The sequence below is a fragment of the Chelonia mydas genome, chromosome 9, assembly GCF_015237465.2.
Source record: "Chelonia mydas isolate rCheMyd1 chromosome 9, rCheMyd1.pri.v2, whole genome shotgun sequence".
NCBI classification, from domain to species: domain Eukaryota; kingdom Metazoa; phylum Chordata; order Testudines; family Cheloniidae; genus Chelonia; species Chelonia mydas.
Window position 1 is genome coordinate 47,792,156 of NC_057855.1, and position 18,250 is coordinate 47,810,405.

Sequence of the window (18,250 nt, forward strand, 5' to 3'; positions counted from 1 at the left end):
AGGCCTACCACTGATCCCTGTGGAACCTTATTAGAAACACCTCCATTCAAAGATGATTTCTTAAAATGAGGTTCTTTATCAGTTATTTAACCTATTTATTCAGAAATGTTACATGAGTGAGAAATTTACACTGAGAGCCACAGCTTTCCACTGTGATTCCTGCTTCAGGAGCTGCTAAAACAGGGCCTGATCCAAAGCCCATTGAAGTCGATGGAAAGGCTCTCATTTGTTAAGGTAATCATCCTTCTTTAGAAAAATGTTTTCTATCTCATGGGTTTTTAACACTTCATTTCTTTCTCTAGCTGTTTAATGAGCTTGTTCAGGAACAAGGTCCCAATCTGGACAGGACGTCTGCCCACGTCAGTGGGATTAAGGAACTGGCCCGTAGGTTTGCCCTCACCTTTGGGCTGGATCAGATCAAGACAAGAGAGGCCGTGGCCACGCTGCACAAGTGAGTGGTGTGAAATATTCAGTCTTCAATTAAACTAAAAGTTTGCCTCAGCATATTCTTCCCAAAAGGAGAGAGAGTGTGTGTGTGTGTGTGTGTGTAAATATAATACATGTGCGTGAATGTGAACATAGAGAGGCTATTTGATGATGACATGAATACAAAGCTTTTATCATGATGAAATTGAGATGGCCATGTTGCACATGTATTACAGTGCCATATGTGAATTATGCAGGCTGTACCAAACAAGTGCTGATAAAGTGCTTTATGCCACATCATCATGGATTCATCATGCGCCACATTTTATTTAAAAAAAACTGTTTTAAAAATGTTTTGGAGACTTAATTTAAAAATACAGACTGTTTCTTTTATCTGACTAAATGGTTCAGAGATACAAGGTTAGTGAGGTAATACCTTTTATTGGACCAATTTCTGTTGGTCCAATAAAACATATTACCTCACCCACCTTGTCTCACTGATATCCTCGGAGCAACACAGCTGCAACTACACTGCGTATCTGGTTCGGAGGGAGAAAAAAAACTGGTACATCTAAATTACTTCTTAAAAGTAGCTCAGTTAAGTTTAACATTTTTATGTGTGGAATAGTTTTAAAGTTCACTATCTCAGAACCACCCAGGGCTATAAGCAAATGCCTCGACTCATTGGAAAGATGGGAATCTCCATTTGGTATAGAAGTCCTCTTTCTAGACCTGCAGGGTCACACTGCCAATCCTGTACCACAGTGTATTTTAATTAGGTGTGAGGAAAGAATTTCCACATATTAATCTCTCACATTTTTGTGGCAGGTTAATTTTTTAAATATGGTGTAGTTTGAATTTCCTCGGAAGTTTGTAATATTTGAATAATTCTTGGAAGAGTGAAACATTGGTGGACAGAGTGCAGTTGATAAGGTCAAAGGCACATGAATGCATATGTTATTAAAGGCTGTACCATTATGCATACACACAAGGAGTCCCAATTAAGGTTGCACAAGCAACCGTAATAAATGGCATTTCCCAACTGTTGAGTGCTTGATTTTGCGACCTTAATAATGTTCTTTTAATGTAGCTTTTTTTTTGGTGTAATATATAATAAATAAAAATACAATATGTTACACTTTTATTTTTGTCTCTATAGCTAACGGTTATAATGTATTCCCATTATAAACAGAATTATTAAGTACCGCATGTAAAAGAGCGTAAAGTATTTTAATTAGTGTACTAAATTGAACTACTGGAATAATAGAAATATTTTCTAAAATGTTTAGCATTTCTTTACTTATTTTAATTTGACACAAGCTGTTTTCAGGAGGACGGGAAAGACATGAACAAAGAAAAAGAGACAGAAAAGATGAAGAGTAAATATAAAGAGAAAAGAGGAAAAAATAAGTTAGATTAAAAAGATGGAAGAGAAAGAGAGTAAAATCCACAAATACCTATTGTGTGTGTTTGATATGTCACTCAAAACATTATGAATTTTAAAAGTTCCTTTGACTTCCCTATCTGTTTCTTTAAAAATAAAATACGTATTTTGTATTTGTGGCACTAGAACTAAAAAAGTCTGAGACTCTTAAAAGGAATGAAAAGCTTACAGCAGTACAGGAAATTGTTCACAAAATTGTAAACATTTTACATCTTTCTTTACTATAGAGATGGCATAGAATTTGCCTTCAAATACCAGAATCAAAAAGGACAAGAATATCCACCTCCTAACCTTGCTTTCCTTGAAGTGCTTAGCGAATTTTCTTCTAAACTGTTGCGGCAGGACAAAAAGACTGTGTAAGTGATATTCTGTTGCCTTGTTACGGGCTTTGCTAAACTGTATTATTCATCATTGTGGTGGGTGGTTAAACTGTGTGCTTTAAGGTATTTGCAATCAAAGGGCCTGGTCCTGCAAATATGTATACCTGTGCATATGAGTAGTCCCACTGAAGCCAATGTTTGAACTTAAACTTAACCATGTGTATGTTTACAGGATCAGTGCTTTAGGCCCAGATCCACAAAGGTACTTTATGCACCTAATACCCAAATTTAAGTGTCTGTGTCCCAGCTTTAGGCTCCACAGCAATCTGCAAAACTCCAACTCGGTTGCCGCCTAACCATTGATGTAGGTCTAGATAGGGCAGAATGGTGTTGACCCTGAAGGCTAGAGCAGGAAGGCTGAATTTGACATGCAGGGCAATGGATATGGAGGAACAAATGAAGTGATTCAAAGAGAGGGTTGATGTGATATGAATGATGGGTAAGGGCGATTATTTTAGTGGCAGCATTTTGGAAAGGCTATAAGCAGGAGATGTGGGTATCGAGAGGAGAGAGAATGTTGCAATAGTCAAGGCAGGAGATTAATAGAATGAGGACAAGATATCAAACATCAAGACAGATAGGAAGAGTGGGATTTCTAATATATTGTGGAAGAAGAAACATCCGGATTTTGTCACAGCCTGGATGTGGTCTAAGGAAAGTGAGGAGTCAAAGATTACACCAAAAATGTATTCCTCTTTTACAGCAGAATTGTCTGTTTTTGTGAAAGATCAGAAATTCAAGATTTGGTCATTAAGATTTGTGATTGCAAAGAACTATCTAGAGGATTTCTGACCTCAGTGGCTCTAAGGCGGGGTGGGCAAACTTTTTGGCCCGAGGGCCACATCAGGGTGGGGAAATTGCATGCAGGGCCATGAATGTAGGGTTGGGGCAGGGGGTTGGTGTGCGGGAGGGAGTGTGGTGTGCAGGAAGGGGCTCAGGGCAAGGGGTTGGGACACAGGAGGAGTGCCGGGTGTACGAGGGGGGCTCAGGGAAGGGGGTTGGGATGTTGGAGGGGGTGCACAGTGCGGGAGGGAGCTCAGGGAAGTGGTGCAGGGAGGGGTATGGCGCGTGGGAGGGGGCTCAGGGAAGGGGGTTGGTGTGCAGGAGGGGGCTCAGGGCAGGGAGTTGGGGTGCAGGAGGAGTTCGGGGTGTGGGCTCTGGCCCGGTGTCGCTTACCTGGAGCGGCTCAGGGATGGCAGCAGCGTGCACCAAGACCAGGGCAGGCTCCCTGCCTGCCCCAGCCCCACGCCACTCCGGGAAGCAGCCAGCCCCACGTCCCTGTGACCCTGGGGGAGGTGGTGCAGAGGGCTCCGTGCACCTGTGGGTACCTCCCCCAAAGCTGCCATTGGCCATGGTTCCCCATTCCTGACCAATGGGAGCTTCGGAGGAGGTACCCAGGGGCCGCAGGGACATGGTGCCAGCTGCTTCCCGGAGCAGCGCAGGGCCTGCGGCACCACGGGGGTGGCAAATCTGCGGGCCGGATCCGGTCCACGGGCCGTAGTTTGCCCACCCCTGATCAAAGGTCATTCTGCAAAAAAAATTCTCAGGTGTGCTATCAGTTCATGTAGTGTAAAAACCACTTCCTTTTCAGTTTATCATTGTGAAAATCATAGGCCTGGTCTGTGCGAGAGGAAAAAAATCGAACTAGCTAGCCTAGTTAAACCTCTAGTATAAACACACTTAAACCAGTTTAAACTCTGTTTATGTCAATTTAGCTTGCATCAGTAAATTACCAACTTAAGATAATATAAGACAGGCTTAAACCAGTTTAAGTATTAGGAGTTTACGCCAGTTTAGCTACATTGAATTTCAAATAGAATTAATTAAACCAGTGCATTTGTCTAGTATGCACAAGGCACTCATATCAGCTGCCCTGCCTTGTGTTGGAATTTGTATGATTCTTTTCCTGAATGACTGATTGATCTAGGGCAGTTAGGCCAAGACTTTAAAGGGCATGTCCAGAGTGAAGGAGGTATTTGAGGATTTTAATCATGAGAGAAATCACTCCATCATGCCGCCCGTAAACCTCCATCTGGTGACAGAGACTGTCTCCATTTCCCAATGGAGTAGCACCTTGTTTCTGGTCTGAATTTGTCTAGTTTCAACTTCCAACCTTTGAATCTTTGTCTGCTAGATTGAAGAGCCTTCCATTATCAAATTTCTGTTCCCCACGTAGGTACTTGTAGACTGTAATCAAATCATCCCTTAACTTTGTCTTTATTAAGCTAAATATATTGAGTTCCTTGAGTCTGCCATTAAAAGGCCTGTTTTCCAATCCTGTAATCATTCTTGTGGCTGTTCTCTGAACACTCCTTTATTTATCAGCATCCTTCTTGAATTGTAGACACCAGAACTAGACACAATTCTCCAGTAGCAGTCATCCAGTGTCAAATATAGAGTTACTATAATCTCCCTACTCCTGCACAATATTCCCCTGTTTATGCATCCAAAGATCGTATTAGTGCTTTTGGGCATAAGGTTGCACTGGGAGCTCAAGTTCAGCTGATTGTCCCATGGCCCCCAAGTCCTTTTCAAAGTCTCTACTTCCCAGGATTAAGTCCTCCATCCTGTAAGTATCTCCTGTGTTCTTTGTTCCTATATATGTGGCTTTACATTTGGGCATATTAAAATACATGCTGTTTGCTTGAACCCAGCTTACTAAGGTATCCAGATCACGCTTTATCAGTGATCTGTGTTCTTTGTTATTTGCCTTTCCTCCAGTCTTCGTTCTGCTAAATTTATCTGTAATGATTTTACATTTTCTTCCAGGTTGTTGATTAAAATGTTCAATAGCAATTTGCAGGACCCCACTAGAAACACACCTGCTCGGTGATGATTCCCGTTTGCAATTACATTTTGAGACCTATCAGTTAGCCATCTTTTAATCCATTTAATGTGTGCCATGTTGATTTTGTATTGTTCTAGTTTCTTTATCAAAATATTATGTACAGTATCATGTCAAATGCATTACAAAAGTCTAAGTATATTACATCAACGCTGTTACCTTTCAGAGTAGCAGCCGTGTTAGTCTGTATCCGCAAAAAGAGTACTTGTGGCACCTTAGAGACTAACAAATTTATTTGAGCATAAGCTTTCATGCATCCGATGAAGTGAGCTGTAGCTTACGAAAGCTTATGCTCAAATAAATTTGTTAGTCTCTAAGGTGCCACAAGTACTACTTTTCTTTTTGCTGTTACCTTTGTCAGTCAAATTTGTAATCTCATCAAAAAAGTTACCATGTTAGTTTGACATGGTCTATTTTCCATAAATCCATGTTGATTGGTATTTATTATATTATCCTCTTTAAATTCTTTATTAATTGAATTCTGTATCAGCTGGTTCCTACATTTTGCCCAGGATTGATGTCAGGCTGACAGGTTTATAATTACCTGGGTCATCCTATTTACTCTTTTTAAATATTACAACAACACTAGCTTTCCACTATTCCTCTGGAACTTCCCCATTGTCCCCAAATTTACTGAAAATCAGCATTTATGGGCCAGAGCTCCTCAGCCAGCTCTTTCACAAGTCTTGAATGTAAGCTATCTGTACCTACCGATTTAAAAATGTCTAGTGATAGTATGTTTAACATCCTCCTAAAACACTAGTGGGATGGAAAGTATTTCATCATCATTTGGTGTGACTACATCGTCTGACTTTTTCCCAAATGCAGAACAGAAATATTTACTGCCTTTTCTGCATTATTATTGACAAATCTACCATTTCCATCTAGTAATGGACCAATACTACTGTTAGGATTCTTTTTCCTTCTAAAATACTTTAAAAACTCCTCCTTAATGTCTGTAACTCTGCTGACCACAGATTTCTCATACTTTTGCTTCCCTTATTATTTTTCTACAATTTGTACCTTCAGATTTATATTCATTACTATGAATATTCATTATATTCATTCTCCTTTCTTTCATTAATTATATTTATATTTAATTATATGTTATAGTTCTTCTTCGAGTGCTTGCTCATGTCCATTCCATGTTAGGTGTGTGTGCTTGCCACATGCACCGGTGCCGGAAGTTTTTTCCTTCAGTGGTATCCATTTGGGACAGGCTCTGGCACCCCCTGTAGTGGCACCTGTATGGCGCAGTATAAGGGGCACCACCAGCTCCCCCCACCCTCAGTTCCTTCTTACCGCCAGTGACGTTGCTGAAACTTTCCTGTGCTTCAGCAAACCTTTCCTTCTCCATATCTGTTAGTTGCGAACTTTCTGTTGTAAATAGTTATATCAGTTAGTTAGTATTAGTTCCCTCAGTGTGTTGTTAGTTAGTTGTGGTGTCCCAGATGGGACTTAGCCGCGGGACGGGGCATGCCGCACTTCACGGTGTTTAAGAACTGCGACCGGTGTAAAAAGCCTATGCCAATCAGTGACTCCCACACCAGTTGTTTAAGGTGCTAAGAAAGAGAGGGACATTCGACTTAAAGTGCTCCTTACGGAGTCGGCGCTGACACCGGCACCAGAGCAGCCGCGATCAGGCTCTGTGCACAGCATCGCGGCTTTGGTGCAGAACACCCTGCTGGTACCATCATTGGACAGGCAAAAATCTACCTCCCCAGCACTGGCCAGCAAGAAGAGGAAGACTGGGAGAGGTCGGTCTCCTGTTCGCAAGGGCACGGAGAGGGCGGGAGGAGAGCCTAGACCCACAAAGGACAGCTCATCATCTCCAAGTGGGAATCTGGCCCAAGCCTCAGTTGAGAAGGTTAGCCCATCCTGGGATGTGCCCGTGGCCCCCTCACCCCCCTCCCATCGCTGACAGCGGCACAGGAGTCGGGCACCTGTAGATGCCGTTGACCCCGGAGGCCCTGCAGGTGATGCAGGATATCTTGTCCCTCCCGGTGCCACCCACATCAGCAATGGCAGCTCCAAAATCAAGGGGTAAGCCTGCCCTTGGACCACCCCCTCAGTCCCCTTCTGTGCAGCTCCGCTCGCCACTTCAGGGAGCATCCCACCACCCTCACCTGCTGACAGCCACCATGCATTAGATGTAGGGCTGTCTACTAGTTGGAGCCCTCGGTGCCAGTCTCTGGATTTCAGCCATCGCTCTGTGGGCTCGAAGCGTCAGTCACCGGTAGTGTGGCACAGACCTACCGAGGCATGCACGACCCCGTGACCCAGGTACCGGGAGCTTCATAGCCACTCTCCTTCGGTACGACGCCAATCCTGCAAAAGCCCCCGTCTGGACTCTCAGTACTGGTCACAGGCCTACAGATATAGGTCGCCACACCAGCGTCAACACTCAACAGCTCGGAGTAGATTGCCGGGGTACCACCGCGGGAACGCTGACCCTGGTCTCTGGGATCTCAATGCGGTGGGTCGTCGCCCATGTACGGATCCCACTCGGAGCATGGAGGTGGACGCAGTCAGGACCGAGACACCTGGTCAGCCTCAGTGCGGTCCTGGTTTCCGGAACACGGCCCTCCCTCTCAGGGCTCAGAGTTGCACCAAGAACCCCTGCAGGCGGATCAAGGTTCTCCTTTGACAGCACCGGTCCTCCCTGCGGCACCGCCAGGATTATCATGGTCCCAGGGTCAATGGCCTATGCCATGGCACCCCGGAACCCATGGGGGTTCCCGCAGCTGTCCCAAGGGGATAAATCAGTGTTGGGAGGCTCCAACAAGTCTTCAGCCATGGTCTCCCAGCCATCTAAGAGGGAGGCCACCATGCCTGGAACCCCCCAGATGCAACATACAGGGGAAGAAGGCCCTGCTGAGCAGGTCACAGGCCATGACACCTGCTGCACCTGCATTGTCGTCCTCGTCCCCTGATGAGGCCATCATGGGGCCCCCGCTTATAGTCCCCCAGGACAATGCCAAAGCTCATCAGGAGCTTTTGAGTGGGGTAGCCTCAAACTTGGGACTAGAAACTGAGGAGCTAGAGGAGCCCTCGGACACCCTCTTCAGCGTCCTCAGCTAGGCAGCCCCAGCTAGAGTCACGCTGCCAGTGCATGAAGGGATGACTAAGATTACCAAGGCCCTCTGGCAGACCCCCTCATCACTACCCCCAGTCTCCAAGCATGCAGAGCGCAAGTACTTATGTGCCTGCAAGAGGGTATGAAGATATTCATACCCACCCTGCCCCGAACTCTTTCGTGGTGTCTGCAGTCAATGAGCAGGAAAGGCAGGGACAACCGCAGGCTACTCCCAAAAGTAAAGAGGCAAAGAAACTGGACCTTTCTGGGAGAAAGGTTTATTCGTTGTCAAGCCTACAGCTGCGGGTGGCGAATCAGCAGGCCCTATTGGGCCTCTATGATTTTAATATTTGGCAATCAATGGCCAAATTTCGTGATTCCCTGCTGGAGGACCCCAGAAAAGAGTTCCAGGCCATCCTGGAAAAGAGGTAGGGAGTGGCGAGGGCAGCGCTGCAGGACGCGGCTGATTCTGCAGCACAGACCATGGCTTCAGCCATAACTATGAGGAGGGCAGCGTGGTTGCAGTCCTCACACTTGTCGTTGGAGGTCCAACAGTCCATCCAGGATCTCCCCTTCAAGGCCAAGCTCTGCTTGCGAAGAAAACAGACAGTAAGCTAAACAGGCTGAAGGACTCGCGCACTACGCTCAAGACCGTGGGCCTATACACTCCGGAGCAGCAGAGGAAGCCATTTAAGCCGTAGTCTCCCAACCAGCAGTGCAGCCAGCCTAGGCAATAGCCCTTTTAGAAGATGGGCAAGGGCTATAAACATAGTCAGGGCCAGCAGGCCTCTACATTGGCACAGGCTGGCTCGTCCTGCTCCCAGCAGGGGTCGAAGCAGGCATTTTGAGAGTGTGCCTGAGGGCGACATTCCAGCTACAGTCCTGGATCCTGACCCACTCCACTTCTCCAACCACCTTTATTTTTAAATCCTGGCCTGGCCATCTATAACTTCAGACCGTTGGGTCCTCAGTACTGTGGGTCACGGCTATACTCTCCAATTGGTTTCTACTCCCCCATTCCACCGTCCCTCTTCAGGAATCCGTCTCACGAGAGTCTACTGCATCAGAAGGTGCAAGGCCTGCTGCAGGTAGGGGCCATGAAAGAAGTCCTCCTAGACCTCAGGGGCAAGTGGTTCTACTCCCGTTACTTTCTGATTCCAAAGGCCAAAGGGTGCCTGAGTCCCATCCTGGACCTGCAAGACTTCAAAAAGTATCTTAAGAAGTTTAGGTTCCACGTGATCTCCCTGGATCCGGGGGACTGGTATGCCACCCTCGACTTGAAGGACACGTACTTTCATATAGCGATCTTTCAAGGACACAGATGCTTCCTCCGCTTCACAGTGGGATCCGCACGTTATCAGTTTGCGATGCTCCTCTTCAGCCTGGCAGTGGCACCGAGGGTGTTCACAAAATGCATGTCGGTGGTGGCAGCTTACCTTAGGCATCGGGGTATCCTGATCTACCCGTACCTCAACGACTGGCTGGTCAAGAGTCACTCCTGCTCCAGGATGCTGTCACGATGCTGCGACCATGTGCAGGAGACTGGGCCTGTTGATAAAGAAGGAAGAATCAACGTTTGTCCCTGTACAAAGAATAGAGTTTATCGGGGCGGTCCTCAACTCCACCAGGGCAAAGGCATTTCTGCTGCATGACAGATTCCAGACGATGAGGGACCTCATCGCCAGAGTCTCTGCGTTTCCTCTCATGACAGCCAGGGTCTGCCTATGGCTGCTGGGCCACATGGCTGTGTGCATGTACGTAGTTAGCTATGCGAGGCTCCGAATGCAACCCCTCCAGCCATGACGGGCCAAAGTCTATGCCCCGTCCAGGAATCACCTGAACAAGGTTTTCATCATCTCACCGGAGATACTCACCATATTGCAGTGGTAGACTGACTCCGGAACAGTCCTCGGCAGAGTCCTGTTCGACAGCCCACGTCCTTTGCGGATGCAAGGTACGTGGTCCGCAGGGGAGATGTTGCATATAAATGTCAAAGAGCTCAGGATGGCTCGCCTCGCCTGCACGGTTTTCCTCCCACAGTTATCCAGCTGAGTGGTTCGAGGCTAAGTGGTTCGCGTGCTGACGGACAACACGGCCTCGATGTTTTACATCAACAGGCAAGGGAGAGTGCACTCGTGAGCCGTCTGTCAAGAGGCACTCCGCCTATGGGATTTCTGCATCCAGCGTGTGATCCACCTGGAAGTCTATCACCTCCCCAGCATCAGGAACATGCTGGCAGATTGGCCTCGGCAGGTCCTTCTTTCCTCACCATGAGTGGTCACTCCACTCAGAAGTGGTCCAGATGCTCTTCCAGCGGTAGAGAACTCCCCAAGTGGACCTGTTCGCCACCAGGCAGAACAGGAGATATCTTCAGTTTTGCTCCCTGCAGGGCCTTGTCAAGGGTGCATTCTCAGACGCCTTTCTCCTGTCCTGGTTGGGAGACCTGATGGACACATTCCCACCCATCCCATTCATCAGCAGAGTCCAGTCAAAAATCAAGAGGGACAAGGCCAGAGTCGTCATGATCTCCCTGGCGTGGCCGCGCCAGCATTGATTCGGCATGCTGTGGGATCTGGCTGTAGCCTCCCTGTGGTTGCTGCCCGACCATCCGGACCTTCTCTAGCAAGACCATGGTCACCTCCTGCACCCCAACCTCACGTCCCTCCACCTCATGGCATGGATGCTACATAGTTGAACCCAGAAGAGCAAGCCTGCTCCAGGGAGGTGTAGCAGGTCTTTTTGGGAAGTAGAAAACCCTCCATTAGAGTGACTTATCTGGCAGAGTGGACGAGGTTCTCCCACTGGGCATCTGAACATAGCATCTCCCCGAAGCGCTCTTCTCTGCAGTCAATCTTGGAATACCTGCTCTTCCTGAAGAATCAGGGCCTGGCCCTCTCTTCTGTCAAGGTTCATCTAGCTGCCATCTAGGCTTTTCATCCATCAATCCAGGGTAGATTGGTGATCTCGCACGAGATGTCCGTCAGGTTCCTGAAAGGCCTCGAAAGGCTCTTTCCTCTTATTAGGGATCCTGACCCACAGTTGGACCTCAATCTGGTTCTCTCCAGGCTCAAGGGTCTGCCATTTGAACCCTTGGGCTCTTGTTCCCTTTCCCACTTACTGTGGAAAGTCGCCTTCCTGGTGGCAATGACATCGGCTAGATGAGTGTTGGAGATAAAAGCCCTGACCGCAGAACCACCTTACACAGTCTTCTTCAAAGACAAGGTACAGTTGAGACCCCACCCAGCCTTCCTGCCGAACATGGTGTCTTCCTTCCATATCAACCAGGGCATCTTCCTCCCAGTGTTCTGTCCTAAGCCACACAAGACCAATGAGGAGAGGCAGCTGCACACCCTGGACTTCCGCCATGCCTTGGCATTTTACCTGGAGCGTACCAAGCCCTTCCGCAGGTTGATGCAGCTCTTCATCACAACAGCGGAGAGGATGTAGGGCCTTCCGGTGTCATCTCAAAGGATCTCCAACTGGATTACCTCCTGCACCTGGACCTTTTATGAGTTGGTGCAGGTCCAACCGCCGCCTCTGGTGAAGGCCTTCTCAACGAGAGGGCAAGTGTCTTCGGCGGCCTTCCTGGCACATGTCCCCATCCAGGACATTTGGAGAACTGCAACATGGTCTTCGGTTCACACGTTCACGGAACACTATGCCATCACCCAGCAGGCCAGAGATGACGCTGGGTTCAGCAGAGCTGTTACAAGATTGTCAGGGTTCCCTCCCCACTCTGAACTGTGGGGTACAGATGTGGGGACCCACACAAAAGACCCCCTAAGCTTATATTCTACCACCTTAGGTTAAAAACTTCCCCAGGGCACACATTCCTTTCCTTGTCCTTGGACGATATTTCTGCCACCATCAAGTGATTCACACAAAAATTCAGGAAAGGTCACTTGGAATCCCTATTTCCCCAAAATATCCCTCCAAGCCCCTTCACCCCCTTTCTGGGGGAGGCTTGAGAATAATATACTAACCAATTGGTTACAGTGTGAACACAGACCAAACCCTTTGGTTTTTAGGACACTGAACATCAATCAGATTCTTAAGAAGAACTTTATTATAAAGAAAAAAGTAAAATAATCACACCTGCAAAATCAGGATAGAAGGTAACTTTACAGGGTAATAAAAAGATTTAAAACACAGAGGACTCCCCTCTGGACTCAGCTTCACAGTTACAAAACAGGAATAAAACTACCTCTTAGTATAGGGAAAATTCACAAGCTAAAACAAAAGATAATCTAACGCATTTCCTTGCCTTACTTACTATTTTTGTAATCTTAAATTAATAATTTCAGGTATGTTTTCAGGAGATGTTTTACCTGCTTGGCTTCTCTCTCTGTCGGGAGAGGGAACAAACAAAGAGAGCACAAACAAAACCTCCCTCCCTCACCAGATTTGAAAGGATCTTCTTTCCTTATTGGTCCTTTTGGTCAGGTGCCAACCAGGTTATTTGAGCTTCTTAACCCCTTACAGGTAAAGCAATTCAGTACAGCTGCAAGGAGGGATTTTATGCTACCCTTATCTTTATGTTTATGACAAACCTACGCATCCATGAACTCCTACCTGCCTCCGCTGGTACTGGTTGGGAGTCACCTAACATGGAATGGACATGAGCAAGCACTCAAAGAAAAGATAGTTACCTGTAACTAGTTGTTCTGTAACTGGTGTTCTTTGAGATGTGTTGCTCATGTCCGTTGCGTGACCCGCCCTCCTTCCCCACTGCTATTGTTTCCAGCAAGAAGGAACTGAGGGTGGGGGGAGCCGGCAGCATCCCTTATACTGTGCCATACAGACACCACTCCAAGGGGTGCCAGAGCCAGTCTCCTACGGATGCCACTGAGGGAAAAACTTCCGGCACTGGTGCATGTGGCGAGCACACACACCTAACATGGAAGGACATGAGCAACTAATCTCAAAGAACACCAGTTACAGAACAGGTAACTGTCTTTTGATTTCACTTTCTCTCTAAGCCAAGTTGATGATGATAAGGAGTGGCTTTCTTTCTCTATTATGGCCCTTTTAGATATCTATTAAAATGTTTTTAAACAATTTCCAGTTATTATTCAAACTTTTTGTGCACTGATTTGGCTCATCAGTTGTTTTCAGCTTTGTGAAATTGGCCCTTTTAAAGCACGAAGTATATATATTACTCATTTGGACTTGTTTCTGCTGAACATAACAAATGTGATCAAATCATAGTCACTTGTACCTAAGCTACAAGACAAGGTGTGATATAGAATTTCCCCTTGTTGGATTCAGCACTTTTTGAGTTAGGAAGTGTAATTATAGATAAAATTGTAGATACATCTATAACTTTCAGAAATTCTGAACGTGCTTTAGCATCGGCAGCATGAGACCTCTAGCATGCCACTCAGATGAAGTCCCCCATAATCACACAGCTTTTTTCCCTACATGTTATAGATATGTGCGTAAGGAGTCAGTCATCCGGTTCTCTAGTGTGATTTGGTGATGTCTAGCAGACACCATGTGCTTTATCTGTTAGGACATTGATCATAAGCATTCAAGATTATCTGCTTCAAGTCATCAGTGACTCAGAAACTGGTAATGCAATTGTTGACACAGAGTGCTTCTCCCCCTCTCCTTTTGCTCACTCATTCCTTCCTAAATAAGTTATAACCAGTGATTTTAACATTCTAGTCATGTGAACCTTCCCACTAGATTTCTGTAATACCTACTAGGTTGAATTTATGCTCATAAATGAGCCATTCCAGTTCCTTATGTTCATTATCCAGGCTCCTAGCATTGGTGGGGAGGCAATTAAAAAATTTCTTCTCTTCGCTTCCTTTGGTGTCTTGATTAATTTTGTTCTCAACATCTTGACTTTGTGCTAAATGAGTGCTCATTTGTTTTCTCTTTTCACCCTCCACACTTGTTTTTAATTTAACACCTTCCTGACTACTCTAGTTGGGTCCTGTAGCTCAGGCAATAGAAGCTCATACTTTTAGCTCCAGAAGTCCTGGGTTTGGCCCTCACTACCAATGACACATCCAGGGGTATTGTGTTAAATGACAGTGTAATTAAAGGTTGTATCATAATGCATTTCTCAAAAGAATAGAATTAATGTTGCCTAGACGTCCTGAATTCTGGGATTTCCTAACTTTTGAGTGCTTGACTTCACAAGCGTAACAATACTTTTTTAACATAGTTTTTGTATGGATTATCATATTAATCTGACTGGCTGTTTTAGATTGTATGGTTAAATAATTGAAAAAGACAAACGACAAAAAAAGCCCGAAATTCACCAGAATATACACAAAAACTTGTGGTTGGTGGAGATCTAATTTGGAGAATAGACCCTCAGTTTTTTTCCAAAAGTATGGCAAACATATATGAACTCCTGCAGGAACAATTGGGTTCCAGTGCTTACAGATCATCCATATCTTTAATTTCAAAATAATTGGTTGTGTTTGAGAAAATAATTCTCTCACTGTTCCTCTGAAAAAAGTATGCCAGTGCTTGGAATATTGCCAAGTTAAATCCATCTGTTTACATGGATGGAATATGTATGTTGATTGTATTGGGGATTGAGACTAGAAATAGCATTCAGGTATAGTATAAATGTAGTAAATTATTTCAGACCACTATGGGTGTGTTATGGGGGAAAGAGCACTTTGCATTGTTCCTCAGGGAATATTTGTAGACAATTAAGCAGCTGTTTTAACTAGTTCTGAAGGGAATTTTATTGAGTCATCTTCAGTCAGAAAGATGGTGCCTTGCCAGCATGTGTTTGTATGATTAAAATAGGAAGAAACAGCATGGGAGATCTTCAAGGCCTCAAGATAAAAGTGTGAAGAGGGCCCCTTAAGGGTTGAGCAGAGGGGAAATGATGCACAGAAAGTTGTTATTTTAGACATTGTCTTCTGTTTTCACAGTCATTCATACTTGGAGAAGTTCCTGACAGAACAGATGATGGAAAGGCGGGAAGATGTATGGCTTCCACTGATTTCCTATAGAAATTCACTAGTTACTGGGGGTGAAGATGACAGGATGTCTGTGAACAGCGGAAGTAGTAGCAGCAAAGCATCTTCAGTGAGGAATAAGAAAGGACGACCTCCACTTCACAAAAAAAGGGTGGAGGGTATGTATGGCTTTACATTATGCATTAATTAATACATTACATTAATTAACCCTTTTCTTTCATGAGTTCTGTCTGGCTTAGGAGTTGACACTGAAATATACACATACACACTGCATAGATAAAAAAAAATCTTGTTTTACAAATTCCTGTAGATTTTTCTTTTTCTTTATGAAATCGTTTACACTGATCCACACTCTTGAGGATATATGCTGAGATTTGCAGATCCAGACCCATTAAAAGCATTTGGTGGAGATAGGATATGATTACAAAGTTACATGTTAGCCCTACTGTTTGTTCCCCCTCTGATTTCTGTTTTTCTAATTTGTGTTCCGATCGGGAAATTACATTCTCTCACTAGCGTTGCCACACAAACCCAAGTGCTAAATTCTGACATAGCCTGACATTTTGGCAGAAACACAGGAAAAATGATAAAAAGGAAAAATATAAAAATTAGTAAAGCTTCAGAGAAAGGTGACTTACTAGTATCTAGTTCTTGGAGGTGATGGTCTATATTGGGCCACATTTGTCGGATGCACATTCATCCTTGTTACAGAGCCATCTAGAAAACAGTGTCCATTGCAACCTCTCACATTCTTCATAAAGGATCCACATGTTCATACATAATGGCGTATAGAGAGCCAACATCCCGAGCTCCATCCATTCCTTGTCTCCACCTACTCTAAGTTCCATTGTAAGACTCCAAAGAAACAGAGAAGTCAAGTGGGAAGTATCAAACAATAAGTAACCTTATCCCCTCCTAAGCAATGCTTGCAGGACTGCTTTCCCAAAGTGGCATCAAACCTAAAGACAAAATCGACAGAGTATTGCTGTGCCTTGATCTTCACTTAGAGACATTTCTGAGTCCTGCTGTGAAGGCAACTTTTGTATAGATTAAATGAGTTTTAAAACCTTCAGGTACAGACACTCTTGCAAAGTCATTGCAGGTTTTCAGTCAAAATCTGAGTAGAAATTAGTTACCTCTGTGTTAGTTTCTATATTCAGAAATTATCCAGAGGATTTACAAAAAAGCTTAATCCTTTCTAAATTGCTACTGAGGGCATGTCTTCACTTACTGGGGATCGATGCTGCTGCAATCGATACACCAGGGATCGATTTTAACGGGTCTAGGGAAGACCCGCTAAATTGACTGCAGACCAGACCTGTCGACTCTGGTACTCCACTGAATGAGAGGAGTAAGGTAAATTGACAGGGGATGCTCTCCCATCGACGGAGTGTGGTGTAGACACCGCAGTAAGTCGATCTAAACCATGTGGACTCCAGCTATGTTATCACGTAGATGGAGTTGCGTAACTTAGGTCGACTTACCCCGGTAGTGAAGACAAGGTCTAAAAATTCATTGGGAGCATGCTAGGGCAGAAGAAAATCATTACAAGCTGACCCTGTTTAGAGCAGCCCTGAAACTTCTCTACGTTTCATCAATAGTTGAATCAACCCCCAGCAGCCTTGAGGACCAGGAAGGTTGAAAGGAGGCAGAAAGCCCTTAAGGTATAGCTGAGGATTTGACCCCTAGGCTAGGCAGCCTCGCCTCTTCTGGTAAAATATGAGGCCTAAACAAAACACTGGTAAATTAATGGATCGATCTTGATGAAACTCAGTGAGTGAGAGCAATTTTTTATAGATACATGATACATGGAACCATCCCCTAAGGCTCAAATGGTGATTTCATAGGGCATGTAATTACCAAGTTCAAGTCACAAGAAGATGTGGATCTTTTAGTTACAGGGGACACTACCAAAATCTCTTTACAGTAGGGATAGTACTGCTGTCCTCTCTGTATTGGAGTCTCCAGTCTCGGATCCTGTGTGCAAGGGAACTGAGGAGGGCCAGGGAGGCACTGTCCTTAAATAGCCATGCTAGGGTTTACAAGGGGCTAGAAGGCGAATGCACTGCCCTTATGGGTACTACTAAGCAAAGTTGTTCAGCTTTAGCATGCTGGGTGTGCATATACTGGAGTGGAATACACGTCTGCACCCATATCTCAAAGGACAGTTACAGTAAAGGTAAGAAACCGTTTTATATGGTGCTAGACAACTTGTAAACTCTCTCAGAACTATGGAAAGACATAACGATAATAGTCAATAGTAATAGCAGTAATTAATAGCAGTAATTGCCCACAGAAAATCTGATGTATTTTCCATGGGATCATTTGGTTAACATTTGAAATTAGACATTGGCATTTGGCACTGGTAGCACTGAACCCTTATAAGCAGTTAATAAAGGAATGGGAGAACCTAGAGTCACAGTTAAGAACTAGAATCTTCAGATGTAATAATCTGAAATCCAGTATGGAATCAAGTCCTCCCTTTTCCCTGGGAATAAGGAATGACTATGACCCTATCTATAGATGTTTAAGTAGGATATATCACTGTACTATCTAAGTGCTGCATACTGATTAAAAACTTAGTAGGCCAGATTCTCTGGTCTTTCCTGTTCTGTTTTCACTATCACAAAGGAGATGGATTCAGTTCTAATTCCCCTTATAGGGATTCTTTGCATAGAGCACCATAGCCATCACCTACAACACTCTCTCTGTGGTCATTAGTGAACGGGATGTGTGTATCAACAGAAGGAGGAGCAGCGAGAGCTAATTGCACTCTGACTGTTCTTAACTGGTGGACAGTGTTACCAGAGCCATTAATAACGGGTGCAAAATAGAGCATCCTCCAAGTTGCTCCAAACTGTGCTGGGGCTAGTGCTGCAGCAGGAAATTAGGGAGCCATAACTGACTTACTTATGCTCCCTCTGCCCCCCCACTCCTCCCCCCCCCCCCCGCCCACACACACATTTTCTACTGAGCACAGAAGAGGCTCAGGCCCAGTATCTGCCTGGTCTGTCAGTTGTAGGAGAGCTATGAGCTTGCTGATAATTCTCTGTTTTGCTCTAAGATTAATCTTCGTCTGGTACTTTTTTGTGCTCCGAATTTTCTTCTGTTTGTTTCTTTAGGGAATGT

At 45.0% G+C, this 18,250-nt stretch overlaps 1 protein-coding gene across 4 annotated transcripts in view; it reads left to right on the forward strand.

The window, feature by feature from the left end:
- STAG1 (stromal antigen 1) overlaps window positions 1-18,250 on the forward strand; it is a 365,202-nt gene that overhangs the window by 324,106 nt on the left and 22,846 nt on the right. For all 4 annotated transcript variants that reach the window (XM_037909148.2, XM_037909146.2, XM_043521994.1 and 1 more), the window contains 3 exons: window positions 303-451; window positions 2,098-2,226; window positions 15,074-15,279. In XM_037909148.2, coding sequence (XP_037765076.1) covers window positions 303-451; window positions 2,098-2,226; window positions 15,074-15,279 — 484 coding nt within the window. The remainder of the gene's footprint in view (window positions 1-302; window positions 452-2,097; window positions 2,227-15,073; window positions 15,280-18,250) is intronic.